The sequence below is a fragment of the Tetrao urogallus genome, assembly GCF_951394365.1.
Source record: "Tetrao urogallus genome assembly, chromosome: 14".
Taxonomy (NCBI): Eukaryota; Metazoa; Chordata; class Aves; order Galliformes; family Phasianidae; genus Tetrao; species Tetrao urogallus.
This window is the reverse complement of record NC_136827.1, coordinates 9,714,721-9,739,803: the sequence shown is the minus strand read 5'-3', so window position 1 is coordinate 9,739,803 and position 25,083 is coordinate 9,714,721. Positions and strand designations below refer to the sequence as shown.

The 25,083-nt window shown below is 46.7% G+C and overlaps 1 protein-coding gene across 1 annotated transcript in view; it reads left to right on the top strand.

Annotated features, from left to right (window-relative positions):
* Positions 1 to 25,083, top strand: part of NSD1 (nuclear receptor binding SET domain protein 1) — a gene marked incomplete at both ends in the record, with an annotated part of 51,000 nt that overhangs the window by 15,575 nt on the left and 10,342 nt on the right. The window contains 16 exon segments of the mRNA XM_079542600.1: positions 1,384 to 1,556; positions 3,536 to 6,119; positions 9,463 to 9,584; positions 9,731 to 10,022; positions 11,368 to 11,477; positions 12,558 to 12,627; positions 13,398 to 13,516; positions 17,751 to 17,894; positions 18,315 to 18,438; positions 18,776 to 18,976; positions 20,253 to 20,432; positions 20,781 to 20,937; positions 21,211 to 21,416; positions 21,975 to 22,087; positions 23,186 to 23,455; positions 24,771 to 24,887. Of these exon segments, the coding sequence (XP_079398726.1) occupies positions 1,384 to 1,556; positions 3,536 to 6,119; positions 9,463 to 9,584; positions 9,731 to 10,022; positions 11,368 to 11,477; positions 12,558 to 12,627; positions 13,398 to 13,516; positions 17,751 to 17,894; positions 18,315 to 18,438; positions 18,776 to 18,976; positions 20,253 to 20,432; positions 20,781 to 20,937; positions 21,211 to 21,416; positions 21,975 to 22,087; positions 23,186 to 23,455; positions 24,771 to 24,887 (4,982 nt within the window).

The following is a 25,083-nucleotide window of genomic DNA, read 5'->3' as shown; positions in this document are numbered from 1 at the left end:
CAGGTGGATCTGAACTCAGGTGCTTTTGGGAGCGGGGAGCTGTGGGGTTCTGCACACACTGTAGGAAGCATGGTCCTTCTGCCTTAGTTCTCTCTCGTTGTCATGGGAACAAGCCCTTCAAAATAAGGCAGGTTGCTTCAAACTCATCACTTGTGCAAAAAGCTCCTCTCTTCCTCGTTTGAGGCGTGGTGTTGTGTTTAAAGCAGCTTGCCTTTTCTTGACAAGCTCTTGAGTGATGTAGAGATGTTTGGAGCTGGAAAACTGAAGCTCAGACAGGGGCTTGAGTCCCAGTTCTGCAGATGGATTTGGTATGTCATCTTTGTCCTTGGATTGATTTTTGCCCCAGTCAGCATTCGTCATCCTTTACCTGTGCTTGGTCAGAGTGTCAGGGCTGGCATTGCTGGGTGCCAGGCTGCTGGCACAGTGCGGGTGCCCCGGGAGGAGGCAGCACAGACAAAAGGGGCTGCAAAGCTGGGGCTGCATGTTCAGCTGGTGAAGGTGTTCCCAGGACAGCAGGAAGCACACGTGGCAGAGAGAAGTTTATATCTCGTGTTCAAGCCTTGTTGGTGCTGTTCCAGCTCCTGAAACGTGTCCTCTTTCACCAGAGTACCTTGTACCGGTTCAGTTCTTCATTGCTTCATGCCCATGAAGTGCTCTTGCTCAGGAAACGCCTCTGAAAAATCTTGGAAGTTGTTGTGATTGTGCCCTTATGGTTTTCTTCCATGGCTGTGCACCACAGTGCCCACAGCAGGGAATTAACTTTTTATAAATGACTCTTTGTCACGATGCACGTACTGCTTGTAGTGTGCAAGTGCGTGCATCTGGGTGTTTATTTAAACACTACTGTTAATGTCTTATGTCCAAAATAAGGGTTTGTATGTTAACAAAGTATGGAGCAAGATGTGGAGGGGGAGGTACAGCCTGCACGGGTAAATGCTATCCAGCAGGATCCTATTTCTGGGAGTTGCTGGTGCACCATTTCCTCTTCCCAGCGGCCAAGCGGATGGGCTGTGCAGTCATTCAGCAGAGAGGAGCAGCAAGAAGTGGGCTGCCTCGTGTGTTACCTCTGTCGAGGAAAAAAAAAAAAAAAAAGCATTTGGATATTTTCCCATTTTGTTTTGCAGCCAGACTGCAGTCTTTGCTCTAGGGAAACAGATCATCTTAGCCCTGCTAGTCACTGTAAGAAAGCGGTGAATTGAGCAATGCAGAAGGATCTCCTTGAGTTCTGACCAGGAACTGCCAGAACTGGCATTCCTGTGGAAATGTCACTAAGCAAAAAGCTTTGTACAAATAACTGATAGACTGCTACTGCTTTCTGTGATTGATTTTTGCCTTTGTTTTGCTGTGTGCAAGGGGTTAATTCTGTTAAATTTTTTGGAATAGTTTCCAATCGGAGGCCATACCGAGAGTACTACGTGGATGCCTTAGGAGAGCCTTCAGAGAAAGCCTGGGTTGCTGGAAAAGCTATCGTTTTGTTTGAAGGAAAACATCAGTTTGAAGAGCTGCCTGTTCTTCGGAGAAGAGGAAAGCAAAAGGAAAAAGGCTACAAACATAAGGTGAAAGATCTGCTTTCTCTGTTTTTGATTTCCTGAATCTGCACAATAAAGATCATTCCTTTGTGCCTGGAGTTGCACTTTGACAGTTTGCTTTTGTGACAGTGACTGCTGCAGCAGGGCCGGAGAGTGGTTCTTTGCATCCTTGTAGCCAGCAGAGCGTACCAGCAGCTGGGAGTTTCTAGGCTATCTTTTATGTTTATGTAGGGGTGTGGCCTGTTGCTTTTGTTGCCCTGCAGAGCTCTGAGAGGCAGAGGAGTCAGGTCCCTGTCAGCGTGAGGTTTGTTCTGCAGTAAGCCCTCTCCTGATGCCAATTACGGTGTGCTTTCAAGTAACTTCCTGTGCTCTCTTGCAGTGTCTTTTGGCTGATCTGAGGTAGAGGTGGAGTTATGTACTTCAACTAGATCATGGACGGAGATAAAGCAGTGGGGGTTTTAGTCCTGCTTCTCTTTATGGAAACCTGTTAGGACTTATAATTTAACTTGGAAAACATTTTGTCAGTGAGCCTGTAGGAATGAGTTTTGTGGCTCGTTGCATCATCTCCATTTCCAAGCATAACAGCCCTGAGCAACTGTAGCCAGCGTAACGTAACGTGACACAGAGTTCCCTGTCTTTAGAATCATAACTGGAGAAATTCGCATTTAAAAATGGTTGAAATGAAGCGAGCAGACTAAGCATTCCTGTGAGAGCAGGTAGGCACATAGTACTAACAGTGTCCTTGCCTTCTTTCTAACAGCACTTAAATGTTAGTGAGAAGCCGTTGGATTAAACGTGCTCTTGCAGATGTGAGCTTCCTGGGTGTAGTGCTCTCTTTCTGGCTCGTCTGCTACCAAGGGAATGCTCAGTAGCTTTTCTGAGGGCTTTGTTACCTGTATTCCCACCTTCCCCAGCAGTTTGTCACATGCAACCAAGAAATGTTTCTGCTCCCAGAAATTAAAATGCTTCCTTGCTAGAATCTCCCCCTGTATGTAAATTACAGCGCCGGTGTGGCTGCAGCAGAGGAAACCAAACATGTGTGGCTTGCATAAATATCCAGGCTTGTGTACCTGGAAGCCAAGACCTGCTGCAAAGCTGAGAATATTTTGCTGCTTTGCTACTGGACCCTGTAAAATTGTGTTAATCTGCTAAGACAATCATTTGTTGCTTTGCTGTGGATTTAATTTTTTTTTAGGGGACAAGAATCAGAAATTTGAGTTGTTCCTGCTGCAGTGGAATAGATTTTGGTTTTTAGGAGTGTTGTGGATCCTCTGTTTTTCTGTTGTGCAGCCAAGAGCGGTGTGTGCAGATAAAAATCAAGTTTGTGGCTTTGTTGTTCTTAGATGTTTAGCAGGGGTTCCCGTCTGGTATGCAGCATGCCCTTCATTTTATGCTAAGGGTGGAGTTGAAGCTGTGAGAGTTCTCTGTAAAGGACACGTTGAACCTGTTACAGTGTAATGTGGTACAGATTTTATGTTTGTACCAAGGTAAGTTGATGAGAGGGAGGGTGGAGTTGTGCCCCAATTCAAGGGATGCAGGAAGAAGCAAAGAACAAGCAAAGCAAACATGGCTGTTCAAATATTTTGAGAAAATGATGTTGCAGTTGTGTTGAGAGGCCTGTTGGCTGTTAACGTGCATTTCTGTGCCAGGGATCCATACCATGTACATTCCCCACACACACGTCGTGTTTGGGATGCGCTGACGTGCCGGGATGTTTGGTCACCAGGACACCAGTGTTTGCAGGGACTGTTTTGGTGTTTGGGGAATGCACGAGGATTTTCACTAGGCTTGATAGGAGTGCAGGCTGCTTACCCAGGAGAGCTGTTTTCTGCATCTCTAGGCACAGCCTCTGTCAGTCTGTTGTCTCAGAGGTGCAGAATGCAGGACTGTCACTCTGTTCCGTGCCTGGTCTGTCTCTATCTCGCTTTTTATCCTGTTGGTTACCCCCTCATTTTTTTTCTTTCTTTCTTTTTGTTTGTTTTTTTTTTGTCTCCTCCAACTTTAAGGTTCCCCAGAGGTTTATGGCTAAATGGGAAGTCAGTGTTGGACAGGCAGAAGACATGCTTCTCGGGGGGCCAGAGGATCAAAAGTGCAGCCAGAACTCCAGCGAGCTGGACAGCGAGAAGGAAGCGCAGCCGGAATACTATTCCAATGGCCCTGGAGCCAAAAAGGACAGGCAGCTGAACGGCTGTTTTAAATCCTTGGCATTTGACTCCAAACACTCAGCCAATGAAAAAGGAAAATCGCACATTAAGCCACACGTGAAAAAGAGCTCAGAGAGCAGAAAAAGGACTAGAGTAAAAAAGAGTGGCATGAGAGAAGAAGCTTCCAAGGGAGAAATCAAAGAAGAAACACCGGAGAGCATAGTTAACAACATGATTGTCGGGGACCTACCAGAGAAGCATGCATCTCATGAACTTCGCCGGATTGCAAAGAGCATAACAGCATCCAACAGCACCAGGGAAAACCATTTGCTCTCCTCCTTTGGAGAAAGGCGTTTTGAAAATATAACTTTAAAGTCGGACTATGGGAGTCATAAAAGCGATGCCCTGAAGAACGTGCTCCAAGGGGATTTGTTTTCCAACTCATCTTTGGAGAGAGAGAAAAGCTCCCTGGGCATTCTGTGCAGTTCCAAGCTACAAATACACTATTCTGCATCCGAGGCTGGTGTTGAGAAAAAGCAAACTGAATCGGATTCATCCTCTTCCCTTTCAGATGGTGGGAACAGCGATGTAGATACCGTGGACCAAAGTTCAGAGAGAGCCTCTAGCACTCTTGAAGTTAGCGATTCTTCAGATAAAATGGAGAAGGAGTTTCCTATGACGTCAAGTGGAAACATTAAGCTTTCCATGTATTTTTCCCAGAAAAGCAGCAGGAGGGCCAGGAAGAAGTCATACAGAGATCGCAAACCTCTGGGAGGTTCGGTGACCAGCAGACTCGATGCTGAATTTGCACACGGGGAACTTGAAGGAGGCTCCTCTGATGCTGAGATGTCACTGGCAGCTCTTGAGTGCTCTTCAGATGTGAGAAATGACAATCTTTCCCTAGCAAACAAGCACGCTACTCCCCAAAGTGTTTCCAAGGACGGTTCCTGGTCTGCTGTTGCAAATCAAACAACCTTAAAACTGAAAAACATGAAATTGCCTCGGATCAGGAGTATAAAATGCAAACATAAAGAAAAGGTTGCTGGGTTGGAGCCTTCTCTTGCAGAAGAGGAGGGCGGCCTGAATCACTGTTCTTCTGATACCAAAGGTTTCTCTGGCCTTCAGAGAGATTCTCTTCCGAGAAGCGGAAAAGTTGATGGTCAGAAACTGTTAAACAACGTGCACGAGAAACCCAGGGATTCTGCTGAAATAGAAACAGCTGTGGTGAAACACGTCCTGTCAGAGCTGAAGGAGCTCTCCTATCGATCCATGAACGATGATGTCAGCGACTCTGGCACGCCAAAGGCCACAGTACCCTTACTTTTCTCTTCCGCCTCTGGTCACGGTCGTTTGCCTATTGAGCCAAATTACAGATTCAGCACCTTGTTGATGATGTTGAAGGATATTCATGACAGTAAGGCGAAAGAGCAGCAGCTGATGACTGGTCAGAACATAGTCCCGTATCGAAATACCAGCACAGCAGATGGTTCTGGAGGCAATTCTGCGAGCGGCCTGACATCCCTGTCTATCGTAGGTCCCCCGTTTAAAATAGAAAAGAATGGAGATTGTGCCCAGGAAACGGTCAATCCGAACTCCTCCAGTATAAGCAACTCCTCCTTTGCACGCAATCCTCCGACCAAGTTACCGGGGATTGGTACTGGCAAAAGGGAGCCCGCCAATGCCGCTGTTCCTGGGACAAATGGCACGAATTGCGTGCCCAAACGCAACTGTTCAAAATCTAAGCAGTCATCAAAGCTTGGAGATAAAACAGTTTCAAACAGAAAGGACTTAAAACCAGGAGGGCCAAGTAAGTTGTTAAGTCGATTATCCAGAGATTCAGGAGAACATGCATTCCGCGTGCACGGTTCGGTTCCCAGTCCTCTAGGTAATGAAGCAGAAGATACTGGGAGGAAAGAGTCTGTTGATTTAACAGAACATTCAACTGATGAAGACTCTGCTTGTTTATCTGATGACAATTTAGGTCGTATTGGAAGGAGACCCGAAGCTGGTAGAAATACTGAGAGATGCACTTCTGCTGAAAATGGGGAGAGTCCAGACTTGGATTCAGAGGCAAATAGTGAGAGCTCTCTTGGTGATGAGGCTAATGATGTAAATCACGTAGCACCTAAAAAGCGATGGCAGCGTTTTAACCAAAGCAGTGCTAGATCTAATAAGCACATCAGTAGATCTAGGGAAAAAGGAAACTTGGAGAGTGCCTTTGGCCTGAATTCTCATGGCTTTTCACTGAAGGGAAATGAGTGCTTGGGACGTAGGCATTCCCCTCATTCAAAGGTGCTTGAGGCAGACCTAACAGTTCAGGACTATGAGAATCGTTTAGACTTAGTTGAGAAACGTTTGAATGTATGTGGTAAGCCAAACAACAGTGTGATGGACTCAGAAACAAAGCTTGGCAACTTTGCTCCCCAGTCTGAATTCTCTACACAAGGTAAGGGAGCTGGACTTGTGCCAGAATGTGTATTTGTATACATTTTATAATTTTTCATTTAAAGTATAAGTGTACAGAATTGGGGGCTGTTTGACAACGTGGAGGTGTATGTATTTCTGTGAGCTGAAGAAAAAGAGATGCGGTGGCTTTTTTGGGGGGACTCTTCAAGCACAGAGAATGAAAGATGGAGTGATGGCGGAGTGTTGCTCAGCTTTTGGTTAGAGTTTAAATATATAACATCAGTAGTTCCCCCACGGTGAAAGGTAAAACTATCAGAAGGATTTTTTTCCTTCAGTGTATCCCTTCATACAGCTGTTTTTTTGTTTGGTCCTAGCCAGATAAATCAGCTCTAGGAAGTTCTGATTGAGAGCGTAGGATTTCGTTAAGACAGCACGTTTCTTTTTGCTGTTTGTTTTGTTTTGTGTTTTAGTATGGAAGTTTGTTAGCTGCTGTTAATGAAGTGAGGAACCCCACACGTTCTGTAACTCGTGGCACTGGTGGGGCTGTCTGAGGGTAAAGGGGAGAAGACGGGGACGGCTGCAGGGAGCCTGGGGTGCAGGGGAGGCAACCTCATCCAAAGGGAGGTGGCTGTGGAAGAAAGAAGTGAGGGGTGAACAGGGTCAGCCTCTCCCACAGAGATGTGGGTGAGTTTCTTGTGGGTACTAAATCTGGAAATTTGTTTGGAAAGCAAAAACAAACAAACAGAAGCGCAGTGAAAACTACTTCCCCCCGCCCCCCTCAACAAAACAGACAAAACAATGAACACAGTGAGGGAGAGGACTAGGTCAAGCAGAACCACATTTAACACATGCCATTCTCAAAGAATCTCGGGGGGCAAGCCTTTGTGAAAACACTAACATTATTTTTTTACAAAGGTTTTGCCAAACAAAATTGAATTGTTTACCAGTAAACGAGTGATGGGCCTCATGCAGAACCTGGGTGTGCTTTGTCACTTCTGTTCCCTGTGTGCCCATTCCAATGCGTTGTGCCATTAGCAAGTGGTTGCTGCACACCTGTTTCAGTACAGGGAAGTCAGCATCTGGCTTTCATGGTCACAGGACCAAGGCATGTCACAGCAGGCACAGAAAATGAACCCACAGGGTGTAACACCCCGGGTAAAAATCCTGTTTTGAAATCATGGCAAGCTTAATCATTTACTGACTACTCTGGCCATGGCTGCGTGTTTTTGAGGACTTAATGCTTTAGAAAGGCTATGGGAAGTGTGCTTCATTCTGGGATGGAGCTGCACGGAGGAGCTGTGCCCCCTGGAGCGAGCTCTTAGTGTGCACGAAGGCACAGCTGTGTTCTGGTGGCTTCCAGGTGGTTTGGAGTTGAAGCATCCCTGCACGATGGTGAGAGGTGAAAAGTGCGAGTCTGTAGAGAGCTGGAGGAGAGCTGCTAAGAGGCAGGAGCAGTACTAAGAGAAAAGGAGAGGAACTGCTGCAGAAGACAGGTGGCTCCCATTGCAGCACGGAACGGCTGGGGCTGCGCAGGCTGTGGGGCTGCTTGCAGGAATGGCAGGTCAGCAGCCGCGGTGCAATCTGTGCCCCTGCCCTCAGCACACCTGTGAGGAGCTGCTGTGACATCCCCGAGGCAGGGCTGACGGAGCAAGTTAATGCTGTGTGTTTCCCTGGGTGGAAACGTGTCTTCCTCCTTTTGTTTTGGACAAGGCCTGTTATGTGGGAAGCAGGGAGGGCAATGCAGACGTTAGAAGTGCTGCTCACAAAAGAGAGTGGCTTTCCTCCCTGTGCCAGCGCTGTGAGGAGACGTGACTAATCCTCCTCCTCCGCAGGCAGGCGTGGAAGGGGCCACAAAAGATCGCATTCACGACTGTGTAATTTGTACTGAGCTCGATCAATGCAAGTCCTCGTTGTAGCTGAAAGCAACATCCGGCGTATTTTTGATGCGGAATTGGTAGTGGGGTTTAGACTACATAAGGCAGAAGCGAGGGCTGCTCGCGTCTGCTGACTGAGAACTTGCACAGTGACAGCTTCTGAAAGGTGCCTGGTTTGCCGTTGCCGTTCAGGCTGCGTTTGTACAGGAATCATTTGAGGGGAAGAACAACGCAGTTAAGCCTCACTTTCTGCAGTGCTGTGTGTGCTGCTGGCTGGTTCTGGGATGCTCAGTAGTCACTCATGAAGACTCTAGGCCTAGAACTGGTTGTGTGCCAACGTGGGTTGCACCTGGATACCTGTGCAGGGGGTTATTAGCAGCTGAAAACAGTTGTGTTTGGGTAAGGTGGTTCCTTTCTTCTCTTTTGGCCAACTTTGACATTTTCCTACCTGTTTAACCACAAAGCCACAATAAGGTGTAGCAATCTTGTCCAACATCCCAAGTGTTGCGCTGGAATGCTTTTTTTTTTTTTTTTTTTAATAAAATGTTTCTGCTCATAAAAGAAAATGCATGGGAAAAGGAAGTAAAGAGTAGAAAACTTACTGTAACCTTCCAGGAGACCACAAATGTTGGTGTGGCTAGGAGGAGTCTTCTGGAGTAAGGCAGAATAATTGTGAAAACCAATAAAGAGGAAAAGTCACAGGTATTTGAGAAAGTTAAATAAGCATCATCTTGCTTGTGCAGCTTGCTGACTAGAGGTGACAATGCCAGGGCCCTTCCTTGGAGCTCTCTCTGGTTCTGTTTGTGTTGGGGAAATAGCTGGTGCCAGGCTTTTCCCTTGCAATGGTGCAGTGCTGTGCAAGCGTAAAGAAAAAGATGTCCGAGCCCTGAGGATCTTGCAGCCTCTTGGGAGGACAGTTAGCTCCCTCATCACGTCCTGATCTGAGCACAGAACCTGTTGTTGGGAAGCAAAAGGAATAAATAGGCTTGCAGTAGCAGATGGGGAATTCAGGGCTCTTGAAGTACATGAGAAAATGTGCTAGGGAGGAGGGAAGGGAAGGAGCTGGACAGACACGGCGCTGGTAGAGCCAGCAACCAAAGTGTGTGAGGGAGAGCAGCATTTTCCCATGTCCCTGCACGTAAACCCATGGGAGTTTGGATTGACAGGAAAAGTAGAGTGACAAATCTGAGTTTCTAACAGATGTAGGTTTTGGGGAAAGTACTACTAGAAGGCTAAGTGTACGTTGTGTGAGGTGATGTTGGGTCACATTGCTAGGAGCCTGTCAGGTGTCTGAAATGCTTGAGGTCGCCATGGTCCTTAGCAATCCCACCTGCCACGTCAGGGCTGGGGAAATAGGGAGCACGAATATTAGAAGAGTGTATTAGGGATCTTCCTGTATAGAGTCTGAAGGAGAAGGCAGGAGCAGCTCTTACCTGCGGGTCATGAGGAGGATTTTTTGTTGTAATAATCTCAGAAACACAGTCTTGAAGCTGCTTTCCTTTTTCTTAGTACATTCAGAGAGGAAACGCCTTAGAAAGCCAAGTAAACGGCTTCTGGAATATGCAGAAGAATATGATCACTTATTTGCACCCAAGAAAAAGTCAAGGAAAAGCCAGGAGCAATTGCAAAAGGTAGGTTAAGGCAAATGTGCTCTTCATGGCTTTTACTGTTGTGCTCCAGTTTACGTGCCTTTGCCTGGTCTTGCTTGCTGAGCGCTCATGCTGCATGCAAGGCTGTGCAGGGTGAACGTTTTCACCAACGTGTTTCGCTGTGTTAGGTGAACTCTGTTGCAAGGTCTGGATTTGAAGGAGCTCTTCCTGCACAGCGCAGTCCTGACAGAGAGATGCAGCGGGGGCCCAGTCCTTTGGTTTCAACTCCATTTTCAACCAAAGAGTCCCCTCCCATCCTTGAAGCTGAGTGCTCCTTCTCAGAACTAGAGCCCCACGCCTCTGATCCTGCTGAGCAGCTCATAGAAGGACAGTCCAATTTCCCAGAGCTTGTGCTGTCTTCCTCTGGCGTTTCCGAAGTTTCTGCTTCTCCAGATGCAGAGGAGAGATTCCTGAAATCAGGTAAGTGGGAGGTTGTGTTGTTGTGCTCCCACAAGTGAGCGTGTCATGAGTTCACTTGAAATGTTTCTTCAGCCGAAGTAAAAAGGTTAGTAGCTGCTGATCTCCGTTTTGTTTGCTTTGCTTTATTCAGAGGCCATTACTGGTGCTAGGAGAAAAGAGGGGCAGGTGAGATGTGTGACCTGGTGAAGTGGCTCATTGTGATTCTGCAGTTACTGTTCTGTCTAAAGACTTGTCCAAGGTCAAAGCTCCAATGCTTTGGCTATGTAAGCTTGTAGAGAACGCTGTTTCTGTTCTGAGAGGCCAGTCATTTTGTTTCATTGTTTAAAACATGTATTTGTAAATATTTATGTAATTATAAATGTAGATAGATAATATATGTAGGCACACTTATGTACATGTAATAATAGACCTGCAGTCAGCAAGAGGTCAGTCTGTTATTTGTGGGGCAGAGGGGTGACAGGTAGAAGCGAAAAACCTGCAATGACTGAAGGAGGGAACCTGAGCTTGGAGATGCAGTGCAGCAGTGGCTGCAGATGTGCAGTGTGCAGAGGCAGCGCATCTCTTCCCACTGCTGAGGCCCACAGAGCTGTGGCAGGGAGCAGTGATGTGCTGTCCCTCCACAAGGTGGCTGACGTCTTTGTTGCTGCGTGCAGAGCTGTGTGTTGTAGGGAGGACAAGGCCAAGCTGATTAAGGGTGCGGATGAACAGGGTAGGATGGGTAACAGGCTGTTTCCATGGAGTGCCTTGCACACGGAACATCACAATTTCCTGGTTGTTTTAAGGGTTTACTGCTGCCCACGTCTTGCACCTTGTCTCCCCCCTTGTTTCCCAATGGCTAGCACAAAGTTTGAGCTGGAGGCTGACTCCTACAGCTGGATTCCTTGGGGCATTTCGTCCCAGGAGGTTCTGTCTGAGAGCATGCCCTTCAGGCTGTTCACTGTGTGCAGCGTGAATGCTGATGTGGGTGCTGTGGGAATGGGAGCAGGAAGAGGCAGGGATGTGTTTGTCATTATGGAAGGGCTGGGTTATGCTGGAAAAGCAGTTGTGAAATCACGATGTGAATTGCACTGCCGGGATGGTTGCCTACTGGCTTTAAGTTCATGGTCTGTATTCCATGGATGGATTTTTTAATACTATATATTGAGGTATGCCTGAAGGTGGTCCAAATGGAGGTCTGTTTCTGTGCAGGTTGTAGATGTAATTGTTTCTTTTCCCTGGGGAGCTTGTGCTCCAAAAGACAAGGTGAATTTGATTGTTCAGAACCGCTGGCTGGCGTTTTCTTAATGGTCTTAGTGTGACTGAAGCTAAGAAAATCCCCATTTATCTAACAAGAATTTTATTGCAGGAAACTTTGAGAGCAAGCGTCAAAGGAAGCCCACTAAAAAGCTCTTGGAATCCAATGATTTGGACACTGCCTTTATGCCAAAGAAGGAGGAGTGGACTCCCCCAAAGAAGGTATTTTTCTTCCAGTACTTCTGAAAGTCAGATAGAAATGAGCCTGGGCAGCAGCCCTGCTGAGCAGGAGGCACAGGGCAGTGCGCTGCGTGTTGCTGGCTGTGGCCCAGGAGTGAAGGTCCACCCTTCCCAAAGGTGCTGGTTGCTGCATTATGGTGAAGAAATCTGCTAAATACAGAGGTGTTCCCCACCCTTTCCCACTTGTAATGGGGACTGGGGAGTTTTGGCTGTGAGGTCTCCTCTCCCCATTGATTTATATGGAAAAATGAGTCATCTGGATACAGGCTGGGAAGCTGTGGGCAGAGCTTTTCTGTCACAGGGAATTGCTGTTATGTTACACTGTAACTTGAACCTAAGGCTTTCTCCTTTTCTGTCAGATGCTCTCCGAATAGTATTTCATTTGTTACATTCCCAAGTTGGCTGATGGGTGGTAAGTAAGCATAGAACTTGTAGCAGGGTAGAGGCTGGAGTTGTAACACATGTAGCATGCAGGTCTGGACTCAGGTTTGTGTTTTTTTTTTTTTAAATAAATTGCCGATCTTTTCTGCTAAATGCTCAAAACCCAGTGACATGATCTGGAAAAAGCAGGTAACAGAGACTAATATTGGGCATTGTACGTGCACAAGACATAGCATCGCTGTTTCTGAGGTTGGTTAATAACAGTTTTCTTGCCTTTCTCATTCTCTCTTTCTCCATGGCAGTCTTAACACAGTCATTGTGCTTGAATAATACAGAGACCAGAACAATTCAATCATAGGCTTCATAAAAATGTAAAACCAGAAGAGAGTCTCTATTCCCAGCAGCTCTTGGGGTGTTAGTAGCCTTTTGGGAAGAGCTCAGGAAGCAGTGAGGGATGCTGGAGAGCACGGGACCTGGCAAACTCAGCATTCGTTCCTCCTTGCCTGACTTTTCTGTGTGGGATCTGTCAGACAGACAAACCAAACGTCTTCTTGAGAAGTTGCTAACTATTGATGAATTCATGCTGTGAAGTAGTTGTTGAGGTCATTTGTAAAGAGGCTTAGTGGCTGAGGAGTGTGCACCTCTGATTTGCAAGTGGTGAATTGTGATTTGTATTTGTAGGGCACTGGCCCTTCGGAGAGCGACAGCTCGGAGCTGTACTCACCGGCCCACTTCCCAGACCTGGGAGAAGGTAAGAGAATGCAGGGCAGCATTGATGAATGCAGAGGTGCATTGATGTGATCTGTATCAGTGCCTGTGGCTTTAGAAGGAGTTGTATGTGTAAGGCTTTATATGTCCTGGGCCTTAGCTGAGGCAGTGGCAGAAGAAATAGGTACGATCGTTTATCTGGAAGTACTGTTACATATATTTTCTTACATCCCTATGGAAAATGGAGGTATTGGGTCCATATTTCCATGGGAAGATATTCACTTTCCATTCTTAGTCTGAATGGCTGTAGGAAAGTCGTCACTGCGGTACCAGTGTGCCTGATGGCATGCTTTGACCAGCTCAACACTGCCTGCTCTGCCTAGTGGACAGTTGTGCAGTTGCTCTGTATTCCCTTTTCCACGTGCCTTTATGTCACATTGGTGTCAACAGGAGGGAATTTGTATTGCATAATGACAGGAGGAGGTAATTAGCAGCATTTGAATAGCAGTGTAAGCTTTGTGTTGACAGCATTTCTTCTTTTCTGCTGGGGGGCTGTCTCAGGAAATTGACAATGACGACGATTGCAGATCAACAAAAGAATTCATACTTGGAACCATTATGAGTCAATGTTATCCAGGCTCTCTGATGGCTGTAGGACAAAGGGCAGACCTGTCTTGGAGGCTTGCATTGCCCCAGGCTTTATGCCCTCAAAGAAAATAGGAGCCAGACTGAAGCAGTCAGGGTGTGGAAGTCGGTAGCAGGCCAATTGTTATTTCTGCATTTTTCTTGAATGGTCTTTCTGTTGCATCCCAGCTTCTGAAAAGCTCTTGGAGAAGCAGCGCAAACGGAAGAGACCGCGCCATTCCTCTGCTGCAATACATTCCAAGAAGGAGAAAAACGGGGAGAGGCTGGGGGAGACCCCACGCTCTGAGGTACCGTCGAGTTTTCCTACACACTGTCATTCTTTCAACCTGTCTGCTACTTCCCAGGGTGCTGTGCACAGCCTAAGCCAAGTAGTCTTTGGCTGGCTGAATGCAAGATTAGTGTCTCAGCTGGGACTTTGTCTCCCTGATGTAGCTGCATGAGCTGGGGTTGAAGCTGGAGGTATCACCTTGATTAGTAATTATTTTGTGATGGCTGCTTAACTCAGGCTCAGTTTTTCAGCTGCTGCTCTGCTAGTTCTCCAGGAGAAAAGCTGTTCTGATATGACAGAACAAAGATTTGACTGGCATTTTGCTTTGCATGTCAGGAGGCCTAACTGCTGTGAAAGGTCTTGTCTTCTGGTGGTGGGTATTTTGCCCTTTTGCACACCAGTATGAAGTGCAAGCACTAGATGTGGACTTCAAACTCTTATTCTATTTGCCCTGCATGCCAGGGTGAGCTCAGAGCCATGTTGGAGGGGATGGAGGGGGAAACTGTTCACAGGAGCCTGATTACTTTCTGCCATCCAGCAGAAAGGGGTAACTGGGGCAACTCCCTTCTACTACACCATAGCGAAGCTGGCATACAAATATCTCTGACAAGCACATTTTGCCTTTTAGGAGTGAGCCAGGTATCACCAAGTGTAGGGGAAGCAAGACTTTTCCTGAGAGAGGCGGGACGCCTCTGGGCCTCTCACAGCATCGCCTCTCACTTCCAGTGGCCCAGGTTCAGCAGCAGGCTGTTCTGTCAGGATAGTCAGTATGTATTTCAGGAGCCAATTATAGATGTATACTGTTATATTTGTTATTGTTATACAGCTTCCAGCAGAGCACAAACACCACACCAGTTGTCTGAGCAGTGCCAGCTACCCTGAGGTCTGCTGCCACTGGTTTTTGAAAAGCATTTCTAATGGGGGTGATAAAGTTTGGGGTAATACCCCTGGGCCCTATAAACCTTCCTGTGCCTTTTTAAGAGCACCGGTCAGTTGTTTCTGAAGTGTGCTCACCTGGAATCGTGTTTCAAAGAAGCCTGTACAAATACATTTGCCAGTGCTGGAGGGTAGTTAACACTGTCTGTTGTTAGGCACCCTCTGAGAGGCTGGCTCAATCTGGAGCTAGTAAATTCTCTGCACATCTTTTATAGCAAAGAAACGAGGAGGCAGTTCAGAGCAGCAAGGCAGGTAGGCCACAGCTCTGAATGTCACACACTGCTCACTGCAGAGGAAGCCCAGGGAGTCTTAACTGCCTCCAGCCTTAGATGTATGTTGAGTGAAGTTATGTCAATACTTGGCACCTTTTACCAATGTCCCGTTTTCTGTGATTGTGTTTCTTGAGATGCTGAGGTGTGTGTTCACCCCTTGGCTTTGGTGAGTGAATGGATACCGGTGAGTATTGGGCTGCTGTAGAGATGTGATTACACTTTCACTTGGCATTCACACCACACTGGTCCTTAAGTGACTGTCCACATACCAGGCAGGAACCTCATTTTCTTCTGAGTGGTGCTAGAAGAAATAGATGTTTGGATGATTCAGCACAATAAAACCTTGGATCCAGCTGCTTTCAGAGGGCAGAGGAAAGCCTGTCTCCCTGGGCTGAACTAGGCAGCTTTCTCTGCCCTTCCATTTATCTGGAGTCAGGAATGCAAGTTCACAACATCGGGGCAGCAAGACACCAAGAAAAGGGATGGAAAATGCTGTTGAAATGGTTGTCAAGGTTGTGAGCCAAGGTCAGGCTGTGCCAAAGAACCGGCCAGGCTTTTAAGGATGTGCCAGATACAACAGCAGAAATAGCTCTGGAAGAAGACCGGCGATGAGACCTGCCCCCTGCAGGAGGTATGTTGCTTCACAGTGCTCATTCTGGCAAGGGGAAGTAGAGAGAATGGTGTGATTGATCCTTCTGAGTGATGGTCTTGTAGGGTGATTCCCCTTCTCCCTGTTCACCAGGCATAAATAATCTGGCCTTGCCCACCCTGTCCAGCTCTGACATTCCTTTCTCTTTGTGTTTCTGGGAGGACTGATTAAAAATACACTAAAATCCTTGACATGTGAAATGCATGGCTTGGCCAGGTATCTGTGTAATTAAAAAGGATATCTTGAGGCTGAAAAGATAAGGCCTGGAGCATGCTGTGCCACTCTGGATGGTGTGGGCCCAGTTGTTAAGATTTTTGCTAACAGCAAGTATTTGCAGCTCTGAAAAGAGGTCCGTGGTATGTAACTTAAGATGCACTTTAGACTGTCATTCCAGATAGCCCATGAAACACGGTCTGAGTTCACTACAAGCAGTTCTAGCAGCTGTGGTAGAAAGACAGAGGGACCAGTTCTAAATTGCTCTTACCTCTAGCAAATCTAGCAAATCTCCTTCCAAAACTCTTGAAATTTTTTGTACAGTAGGGGGGTAGTCATTAACCATAGGAGTGGTGCTTGTTAACCAGTGCCTTGCCCCTCTGGAGGGATCCTCAGTGATCATGAGAGGGACAAAGCTTGCTTTGTGTTTTAGCACTGGGGTCCCAGTGCAAGGTAGGAGCTGTAACTGACATTGTTTGTCCACACCAGTAGTTGATTAACTCTGCTCTTGTTCTTCCTTACAGTGACCCCTGCAACCCTGAGGTCACTGCTGAGCTGAGCAGAAGAGTGAGCACCTATGTGATAGGAATAGGAGGATCTGAGCTGTAACCAGTCCCTGGAGCACTGTTACTGGTGCTGCTCCTGGAGCATTCCAGGAGGCCTGTCTTGTGGCAGACTACAGCATTCTTAGCAGAAATTAGCTGCAGACCAGAAGTATCAGAGGTAGCCCTTAAGATGCCATTGTATGCAGAGGCAAAGGCATCTGTTATATTGTAGCTGATGGTTACCAACGCTGCAGAGACCTTTCCATCCCCTCTGCCAGGGCTGTAGTGGCAGGAAATGATGTGCTCCATCTCAGTATTCCTGCAGGCTGCATCACTGCCAGCCCTCCAGCATGTATGTGATGGTAGTCTGTGAGGTTGTACACCGAATGGTATGTTGGATTGTCACTAGTTTGTAGCCGGGAGTTTTCTTTTTTGTGCTCAATAAAGCAAACTTACACCATTCATATTTGTATTGTGTGCTTTAATATTCTGTCAGTGCATTTGTGCATGGTTGCTCTACATGGTTTTAAAAGGTTCCCAAACGAAAACATGCTGGTGCATTCAATGAATGAAGAATTAAGCAAAGGAAGCATCGTCATTACCTGATCAGAATGCTGGCTTCATGTTCTTCCAACTTAAGGACGTAAAGCTTTCCCGGAACTTCTTTTGCCCACACTAATAAGGTGTGCAGAGTGCATTCAGTTGAGTTTAGGAACTTGAGTGGCACCACAGCTCAGATGGGTGTTCTCACATACAGAATGTAACTCAGAGCTCCCTCTCCTGCCTGTTAGTTGGTCACCTGGCCCTGACCAGGCTCCAGGATATGAGTGGTGGCTGCTGCTTCTTCTAGGAGTCTAAATTCCTAACAAGGTCTTGAAAGTGCACTGCCTTTTTTTCTGGGCATACAGTAGGGATGGCTTTTTGACCCAAGGAAGAGCTGTGTGCTGAGATCATTCAGCTGTCTGCAGTCAGCCAAGATTTCAAAAACAAATAAGGCAGAGTATTCAAGTTCTTGCTTGAAGCATCTGGTTGGTTCCTAGAAGCAGTGTGTTGGTGCAGCATGAATGGCTCATAGGCCTGTGTGCTCTGGAGAGGCAGCTGGGCTCCCTAGTTGCTGCTTGCTAGCTAGCAGCTGCTAGTTGCCCGTCCTGACAACTGTGAAGTCTACAAGTGCATGCTGTGAAGAGCATAAAGAGAACTCTGACTTACTTGCTAAATGAAGACTACAATGAGGATTGCTTGCAGTCTTTCTCTAGTATTGTCAGTGCAAGCAGACATCAGCATTCAGGATGCTTCTCTGGCACTGGTGGACATGATTTTCAGAGTATGCAATCCTGCCTGATACATTTCTATGAATAATAATACTGTTCTTTCTCAGCTCTGACTTTCCTTCCTCAAAGAGGGATTATGCACAGGAAAAAAAAATGTGTTCAGTGCGTATTTATAATGATCTAATAAACTTAAGTGCTCTTCCTTTCCTTCCTTGTAAACCTTTTGGTGGAGCCATATGAGAGCTGGTTCTCTCCAGGGTGGGTAACACTGGCTGCCACACTTTGATGTGCTTGATGGCTGGATTTGTGATCTGCAGGTCAGGATGGGAAGCACCAACAGCCCCTAATTTTGAATTTCCTTTTAAAGGGGGAGGCATTGGTTCATGGGACTTCTACAAGCCCCAAAGGGGGACACGAAGAGGGGTCTGAGAATGACCATGGAGTGCCTTCATCCAAAAAGATCCAGGGGGAGCGTGGAGGAGGAGCAGCTCTCAAGGAGAACGTGTGTCAGGTACCCTTTTGAGGAGATCTCTTGATAACTTTGCTTTTCTACATATTTCTATTGTTAATATTGGTATGCACCTGTAGTAGCCCAGGTGGCTACTAGGTGTTCTTTGGGGGCTGTGTGATTCTGAGGGTTTTGACAGCAATTAACTAGTAGCCTAATTGAACTGAGTCTTACCTGTGCGATTACCTCTCATCCCTGCTGTTGAAGGATGTTGGGAAGATGTGACCAACACACAATTCATTTTAACTGATGTATGGTAGCAGGGATGGGGTAGCAGATGGCAGTGGTGACGTGCTAATCGCCTGATCTTACTGACATAAGGAGAATGCTCATCTTTTTTTCTACAGGGGCTTGCTGACAGTTATTTGGGCTGGATTGGAAAAGGGGTTGCTCAGAGCTGATGATGTCCTTCCTTCCCCACAGATCTGCGAGAAGCCAGGGGAATTGCTGCTGTGTGAAGCTCAGTGCTGTGGTGCTTTCCACCTGCAGTGCCTTGGGCTCTCTGAGATGCCAACAGGCAAATTCATCTGCAATGAGTGTTCCACAGGTATGGAGCTTTCCTGGTGCCTCCTTAACTGGCACTCCTTTTGCTGGAATGATGCACCTGCTGTAAGGCTGCTACCTGGCTGTCACTTCTCAGTTTGACGATCGTTTTCTAATTAACTGATTTTACTGTTTTGAGGCAGACAGGGTGGGAATGTTCGGACTGTGACGGGCAAGAGATGGGTGTTTTTTCTGTCTAGACTTACAGTGAAACTCTAGGGCTGCAGAGACCTGTGGTTTGGGTTATGTGTGGCAGGCTGGGGGTTGTAGTGTGCTGATACGTCTCCTGACAGAAGCGACATGTTTTTATTTGGCCGTTCTGTGTGCTGCTCTTTCTCTAGGAGTCCATACCTGCTTTGTGTGCAAGAGCTGCGGGCAAGATGTAAAACGGTGCTTGCTGCCCCTCTGTGGGAAATATTACCATGAAGAGTGCATTCAGAAGTATCCACCCACAGTCACTCAGAACAAGGGCTTCCGATGCTCCCTGCACATATGCATGACTTGTCATGCTGCCAACCCAACAAACATCTCTGCATCTAAAGGTACTGGAATCTTCTCACATGGTCCCAGAGAAGCATTTAGAAGCCTTTTTTGGTTTCGTGCCCACCTGCAGTGACCTGGTCCTCTAGTTCTTTGTTTTGCTGTCCTTTCCACAGCCTTGATGTAACGTTTGTTTCTCTCAGGGTGGGAAGGGTGCTGTGGGTGGGCAGGGCTGCTGCTCATCAGCACTCCTGATGGTCAGACTGAGCAACTAAAGTGTTCCTGCCTGGCCACGCACTCAGATGCCTGAATGTCGAGCAAGGCCAGGTTCCTCTCAGTAGAGCTGCATGAACACTGGTTTCTCCTACATACCTCTCACTGGCTGCAGCCAGTGCCTGCTTAGCAGCAGTGGCTATCGAGGCAATGGCATAGAGAGCGGTGTAGTAAAAACTGTAATTGCTTTATTTCTTTTCTTTTTCTTTTTTTTTCTTTTCTTTTTTTAAAATTTGAACTCTCATGATTTGCTTTTAAAACTGCTTTTTTATTATTTATGTTTTAAATCTTCGGTATCTCAGGATGAGCGATGATGGTATCAGCTGTATTCTTACCCTCAGGCTCTGTGTTAAAGTCATCTTGCACGTGTCGGTGCTTGAAACAGAAGAAGCTCTTGGGGCATAAAGCCTGCAGCTGACCCCTTCTGAGCTGAACGTTTGCCTTATGGACCCCCTCTGGTGGTTGTTTTTCAGTGGTCAGATTTACTCCTTTCTTTCTACCTCTTCTCCCTGTCAGCAGTTTCCTGGGAGGAACTGAAAAGTTGCTGAGCAATCTTGGACAAAGTAAGCCTTCAGGCAATTCTGAGTTCTCCTTTCTGGAATTTCAGAGTAAACTCTGATAAAGTGGAGAGGCAAGCACTGGTGTTTTCAGAAACTTCCTGGATTGTTTTCATTGCATTCAGTTACGCACCTGGAATACCCACTCTAATTACTGTTTGCACTGATTTACTTGTTATCTGTGTATGATGCAAAGCAGTCCTGATCTGTGAACTCCTGAACTGTTTCTGAACAGGGTGCAGGTTTTTCACTTGCAAATAATTTGATTTCCTATATACTACCTACAAACGCAGATCTATTTTTGTATGTATTTTCTTGTATTAACTCGATAGAAATACAGGCATTATGCTGTAGATGGTCCGTAGAAACTAAAAGTCAATTTCCATTTCCAAAGATCACCGATGGCTAGTTGTTTTCAGCTCAGATACCAGTAGAGAGAGGACTGAGAGGAGGTGGAGACTCGTTCTTCTCTGGAATTCACCAGCATTCTGACGTGTTCCTGTGGCAGGTCGCTTGATGCGCTGCGTGCGGTGTCCGGTCGCATACCATTCCAACGACTTCTGCCTCGCTGCTGGCTCTGTGGTCCTCGCCTCCAACAGTATCATCTGCCCCAATCACTTCACTGCACGGAGGGGCTGCCGCAACCATGAGCACGTCAACGTCAGCTGGTGCTTTGTCTGCTCGGAAGGTGAGACAGCGTGCACAGGGTCCCCCCTGTGTGAGGCCCTGACGTAAATGACAGAAGAGCAACAGATGTGCTATGGGAAGAGATCATTATAGCAGGCAGAAGCTTTGTCTGTGTGGAGTGTGCCAGTGAGAACTGCTCAGAACAGCTTGCCTTCCTATCCGTCCCCACTTAAATCAGAGCTCAGGCTAGGGCTTTTTCTGGTTCTTTGTGCTGCGTAGGTAGAGCATGGGCTGTCAGAAAAAAGGTTGTAAAAGAACACTGTGCTGTTTGCCCAGCTGTTAGTGTTTGGAATTGTGAAGTCCAGGGCTTCTGCATAGGGACCCTGATAAATTCCTTCCTTCTTTGCAGGGGGCAGCCTTTTATGCTGCGAGTCGTGCCCGGCTGCATTTCACCGTGAGTGTCTGAACATTGAGATGCCAGAGGGAAGCTGGTATTGTAATGATTGCAAGGCAGGCAAAAAGCCACACTACAAGGAAGTCGTCTGGGTGAAAGTTGGGCGCTACAGGTAGGTGAAAGTAGAACAGAGTTGTCCCTGTTCCCTCTTCAAGTGATGATCGTGGTGATTGAGACGAGAAGCTGCTTCTCTCTGCAGGATACAGTGAAGCAGCTTCTGATATTTTTGCATGCGTGTAGCAGCTGAAGCGCATGCCTTCTTCTTCTTCCTCCAGCCTTACTGGTAGCCTTCACAATTTTCCCCATCTCTATGCAGCATTGTGCTTCTGGGAGCATGGGAACTGGGGAGTCAGATTTTTCATCTGCCTTTCCCTCTGCTGTGTAGGTGGTGGCCAGCTGAGATCTGCCATCCCAGGACAATTCCTGTCAACATCCAGAAAATGAAACACGACATCGGCGAGTTCCCTGTGCTGTTCTTTGGCTCCAAAGATTACCTGTGGACCCACCAGGCCCGTGTGTTCCCATACATGGAAGGTGATGTCAGCAGCAAAGACAAGATGGGGAAGGGCGTAGATGGCATATACAAGAAAGGTAATTTGTCTTCATCTGGGAAGGTACACGTTCTGTTTCTCTCTTCCTGTCTGGAGAAGATATTCTTGTAACAGAGGAAAATATCATTTTGGAGTTAAAGCTGAATTAAATTTGAAGAATGAATAGCTATTGATCTACCTTCTTGCACACCTGGAATGTTGATTGGTCTGAGTTTACAGAGATGGACACGGGTGTGCATATCCTGAATACTTTTCAGCTCCAGCATAGCTCCTCTGCTGCTGTCAGCTTCCTTGTACCCAGTACAGTCATTATCTGTGTATAAAGATGCTCTTGAGAGTTATGAATTCACCTCTTCCCAAAAGCAAGGCAAAGCTAGCTGACTGTTTGGATGTTTCCAAAACGTTTCACCTGCAGTCGTTGTTGTTGCCTGTGATTGCTCTGTTGCTTTATTACAGTTCTCTTTATGAATCTCTGCCTCTAAAAGTATTTTGCTAATGATGTTTGCTTGTGGAGCTGTGACTGCTGGGTGTACTCTGGCAGCCCACCTCTGTGTGAGCAGAGTGAATTCCTCATAACACACCCTGTTATTTCACTTAGCTCTTCACGAAGCTGCAGTAAGGTTTGAAGAACTGAAGGCACAGAAGGAACTGAGACAGCTTCAGGAAGACAAGAAGAATGACAAGAAGCCTCCCCCCTACAAACACATCAAGGTGAGGGCAGGTTGCGGGGAGGGGAGAAGGGCGGGTACGGAAGTCTTGAGCTATCAGTGCAGGTGAATTACAGATATGCAGAAACATTTCTACCCTTGGGACATCTGGCTGTATTCAGTCAACCTCCACAGAAACAATTCATGTGTCTGTAGAACTGTGTGGAAGCTGAACACCAGTACTCAGGTGTTCTGCAGCAGACCTGGATTGTCTCTGTGCTGTTCCATGTCAGTTGTGTGATGTGAAAGAAGAGTCTCTGCCTGTCTGGGGTTTTGTGGGAGAGAGCTGGCATCACCCAATGTGCTCAGATGTTGAGTGCTGCTGGTGGCAACTTAGTGTGGGATAGACAGTCAAGATACAGCAGAGAGCAGAGAGGAGGATGGTAACCCACAGTGGAGCATGGCAGTCTTTCACTTCTGTTTTTATTTTGTTTGCATACTGTTCTGTATCGATTGAACAAAAGTGTGAAATGTAGATATATGTGCTAGAATATCAAACTTTTTGTGGAGCTTTGAGGAACTCCTCAGGCTTAGGGCTGTCTTTGAGGTAGAATTGGAGCACTATTTTTTTCAAGGATCTCCAGCAGGTGTGAGGTGATCTGAGTGAAGAGCTTGGGCCAAATGGGTGCATAGGACAGAGCTATGGGCCCAGAGGGATCAGAAACCAGTGACTCAAGGACTGTGTTCCTCTTTTTCATTGCTTCCCTCTGCTCCTTCCCATTTTTATGTTTCCAGCTATGAAAGCTTAGCTGATTGCTGGCACTTTGTTTATAGCTAGGATTTTAAGGTAGGACCACCTGAGCTCTGTGTAGTCACAGTAATCCAGGACAGGGACCCTTTGCAGCCTTTCCCCCACTCAGTGAATGCAGAATACACAAGGTGGTGCTGTTGGGGGGATCTGTGTCTTCCTTAACTCTCTCACCTAGGCGCTTACCTCTTCAAGTGGTGTGCTCAGAAGCACACATGTGCCTGTATGCCTCTTTTACCCCTTCCTGTCACCAGCTTGCACTGCAGCCTGTCAGCTCGTAGGCAATGATTGGGCATAGGAACGTTGTTTGTTGACCTGTTCTTAAGCAGCTGACGTCCTTCTCATGCATTCAAGGTGAACCGGCCGGTGGGCAAGGTGCAGATCTTCACTGCAGATCTGTCTGAGATACCACGCTGTAACTGTAAGCCAACAGATGAAAACCCATGTGGCCTGGACTCTGAATGCATCAATCGTATGCTGCTCTATGAGTGCCACCCCCTGGTCTGCCCGGCAGGAGAGCGCTGTCAGAACCAGTGCTTCTCCAAGCGGCAGTATCCCGAGGTTCAGATCTTCCGCACGCTGGCACGAGGCTGGGGCTTACAGGCCAAAACAGACATCAGGAAGGTACGTGCTCTGTTTTATATGAGGTTTCTTCCTGCTGCTTCTCTCTTGCTCATTGTCTGTTTTCATAGATGTGAAAAATTGCCTTCTGTAATTTGGAAGGCTTTCTTGCCACTGAATGCCATTTAGGAAAGAAATGGATGAATGTGACTTTTGTAGTCTTGACAAGCACATTTTGGCTCAGCTAAAATGCCTTGTATGTTAATGATCCACAGGATAAAAAAGGTGATTGCTTGGTCTGCCTGTGCGGGTGGTTGGCTTTATGAATTCACCAGAATACTGAGGTAGGAGACAGGGCTCAGGATTTCCAGACAGGGATCAGTGATTATTGTCCACAACCTCCATTCTTGAGTAGCATGAGTTCTCTAGCATAAGAATCTTGTATCAGAAACTGAGGTCAGGCTTGAATCTTACAAAGCATAGCATCTTAGAGATGGCTGTGATTACTGTGGGAAGTACTACCTTGGAGACAGCTAAAATGCTTGCAGATAAGTTTCAGATCCAGAGAGTAGTTATGGCGTGGGCACACATAATGCTGAACGAAGAAAAAAGCACTGCAGCTAAGAAGAACCTCAAAGCTAAGAAAGAGTGAAGTGAAACAGAAAATTAGATGGCATAGTAGGAGAAGAGTTTCTGGGAAAAACCATGGAGACAACATACTGTTGGGGGGTGATATCTAGGAAAATTGCAAGCCTGTCCTTTTTAGGCTTCACTGCCTGCTGTGTATAAGTTAAAGGATTTCTTTGCCATTTTATGCACCTTATGTTTGACTTTGAACAGACAGACTGGAAAGAGCAGAACTTGATTATTTAATGGAGGCACCTGTTGCTCCCAGGGAAGCAGAGCTGTGGTTCCCTTGGATGGTCTCTGTAGTGCTTTCACCGCAGGTGAACCCCAGAAATACATTGCAGAAGCAGGTGCTCTGGGTGCATCGTGCTGCTCAGTGTGGTTGGTCCCTAGAGGGATCCTTTTCCTTCTGGAACACAGCTGTGCAGTGCTTTGAGCTTTGCAGTGAAGAACGACCCTTATGCTTTTGCTGTGCTGTTCCGGAACACTGGTTCTTCCCACCGTGCAAAGAATGATCTGATAGCTGTTGTTGATGTATTTAATTTATGTCAAGTGATTTGTTGTGTGTGCGAAACGGAATTGTAATTAAGGACTGTTAATAGAATGATAGCTCGAGCTGACTGCAAAGCAGAGGGAAGTTGTTTTGAAGAAGTTTCCACAGAGAAAACAGGAACCATATTGTAGCACAAAGGTCTTGGAGGGAATTTGTCACGTCCTAGCAGCCTGGTTTTGTTTTTCTTCTTTGATGCAGGGTGAATTTGTTAATGAGTATGTTGGGGAGCTAATTGATGAAGAGGAGTGCCGAGCCCGAATCCGTTACGCCCAGGAGCATGATATCACCAATTTCTACATGTTGACACTGGATAAGGTATATGGAAGGAAATTCTTTTGTCAGGAGTGAAGACAGAGGTAAAATGATTGTAACGAAGGCACAGCGGTGTTCTTCTCCACAAAGTAAAGAAATGTTAGGTTCTGTTGAGCTGGTCTGCATTTCCGTTAAAGTGAAGACTAAAAGAGTAACTAGAACGTGCCTTGGAGAAGCTTTGGGCTGGATTTTAGGATTA